Source organism: Pinus tabuliformis, chromosome 1_1, assembly GCF_031772625.1.
Source record: "Pinus tabuliformis cultivar Carrire ecotype Pingquan chromosome 1_1, CPIR1, whole genome shotgun sequence".
NCBI lineage: Eukaryota > Viridiplantae > Streptophyta > Pinopsida > Pinales > Pinaceae > Pinus > Pinus tabuliformis.
This window is the reverse complement of record NC_142297.1, coordinates 301,034,547-301,036,876: the sequence shown is the minus strand read 5'-3', so window position 1 is coordinate 301,036,876 and position 2,330 is coordinate 301,034,547. Positions and strand designations below refer to the sequence as shown.

The window sequence follows — 2,330 nt, the reverse complement described above, 5'->3', positions numbered from 1 at the left end:
ATAAGTTAGACTATGCATATAATTACTACCCACCCTATTTATGTGCACAAATACTTAACACCTTTTTTAACAAAAAGAAAATTCATATATATAATACTTTTAGGATAAAATAACAATTATTTATTATTTATTAATTTATATTATTAAAGTACAGAGAAATGATGATTCACACTTATCAATATATATTAATAATTGCATTATATAACTTTTATCATATTATAATATGATAATGATAATATGATAATATTTTACATGATGTTGAGTTACATAGCTTATATTTTATTAAGTTACTTAAGTGAGATAATATGATAATGATAATATCGTCCACTTGGGGTAGCTCAAGTGGCAATGGTTGCGGAATGAAGTCTCACCGAACCAAAGATCTTGGGGTCGAATCTTATATACACTAGATTTTTTTACATGATGTTGAGTTACATATTTTACATTTTATTAGTTATTTAACTGAGATAAGATTGTTGTATGTCTTGGAGACAAGGTGATGCTTCTCTCATGGAATTCATAAAGAGTTTGTCGGAAATAAAGTTAAAAATGATAGAAAAAGAAGTGAATTCTACCATCCATAAACTATTTAGATATTTCTAACAATTATGTTGTTGTTTTAACTTGAGAGATTGAGAAATTTTATGTATCTACAAAATATAAAGATTTTTAATATAATAATATGTTTAATATATTATAATATATATTAATGTATTAAGTTAGAGAACTTTAATATAATATTTTAATATGAATTTGGGACACCAACAATCTCGGCATATGATCCTCTTGGTATCAGAGAGTTAGGTTGAGCAGACAAGGCAGAGCGATGGATGTAAGTGTTTAGGGTTAGGGTTTTGGAAAGGTTAGCCTCGGGCCTACCTGAGCCCTGGACAGGGTGCAGGGATAGCCTGCAGCCACCTCCACCAGACAGGGGAGAGTTACGGGTCGCTTGGAGGAAGGTAGATAGAATACGGGTGGGGCTGAAAAAGATGACAAATTCAGGAGGTGGGGGGGGGGTGCGAGATGTCGTCCTATAAAAATGTAGCAGCAGGCTAGGCAAGCAGGAATGGAGAAAATGGAAGCATAGGGAAATGAGGCATGGACGCGTTGGTCATGGTGACTCGATGGGAAGTGGGATTTGGAAACAGATGTCTGCCTAGAGCGACGAAAAAACCCAGGTATGTAATCCCAAACAACAAACTCAAAGAATACAAAGGATATATGAAAGATCATGCTTTGATCTATAAGTTTGTGGGGTCATGGCCATCTAAAAAAGAACTGGCCAAATGGATACAACAGAGATGGAAACCCAACGGACATATTGAGCTAAAATTAGGCGCTAAGGGCTTCTTCACAGTCATTTTTTCCAACTTGGAAGACAAGGAGAGAATCTTTGAGGAGGGACCCTACTTCTTCAACAACGCAGGTCTCTTCATGAGGCATTGGGAAGAATGCTATAACCTAGACAAGGAGAAAATGTTAGCGGCACCAATATGGGTTAGGTTGTTCAGACTCCCAATCAAGTTCTGGGATCCAGAGATTCTGGAGGGGATCAGGAACTCAATCAATACTTTTGTCAAAGTGGCCGAAACCACCAGGACAAGTAGATATATGTCCTACGCTAGGATATGTGTGTACATGAATATCGCGGAACCACTTCCGAACTATATTGAAGTGGAATACCATGATGAGGTGTGGCAATAACCAGTGGACTATGAGCATATTCCATTTTGCTGCAGGAGACTCCATGAATATGGTCATCTCTTCAAATCATGCCCTTTGAATGCAACTAGAGCAATAGTAGATCTTGAGAAGAAGGAATAAGTGAGGAAGGAGGAAGCAGTGAGTAGGAAGGATGATGAAGGTTTTACAGAAGTTCCTCGTCGGAGAAAACCTCAAAAAGGACTGACTAATCAGAAACCACCTTCCAAGGAATTAACTCAGGAAAATCAGAACAAGTTTGAGGTATTACAAGAAGAGGAAATGGAAGAAGAAGGTGAAGATAGCGATGGAGAAACAGTAGAACCTATAAAGGTAGACAAGGGGAAAAATAAAATGCAAACAAGTATGGAACTCAAGAAGGAAGGGGAAAGAACAAAAAACCCTCAAGACCAGACCCAAATGGAGATAGACTCCCAAAAAGACAAGGGAAGTGAAGAGGAACAATTCATGAAGAGAATTCTACACGAATGGAGGCATCTGGATGAAAGATTCATCCCAGAAGATCAAAATAAATTATACAAAGACATGTTCCAAAGATACAAGGAGAAAAGAGGGGCAGTCATAATAAATCAACCAAAATGGTTAGGATCACAAGGAGGACAAAGTAC

At 37.1% G+C, this 2,330-nt stretch overlaps 1 protein-coding gene across 1 annotated transcript; it reads left to right on the top strand.

Annotated features, from left to right (window-relative positions):
- The first annotated feature begins 1,098 nt into the window (after positions 1 to 1,098).
- LOC149212746 (uncharacterized) lies at positions 1,099 to 1,704 on the top strand. Its single transcript, XM_089388802.1, has one exon. It carries the CDS (start codon positions 1,099 to 1,101, stop codon positions 1,702 to 1,704), a length of 606 nt encoding a protein of 201 aa, XP_089244928.1.
- The last annotated feature ends 626 nt before the right edge of the window (positions 1,705 to 2,330 follow it).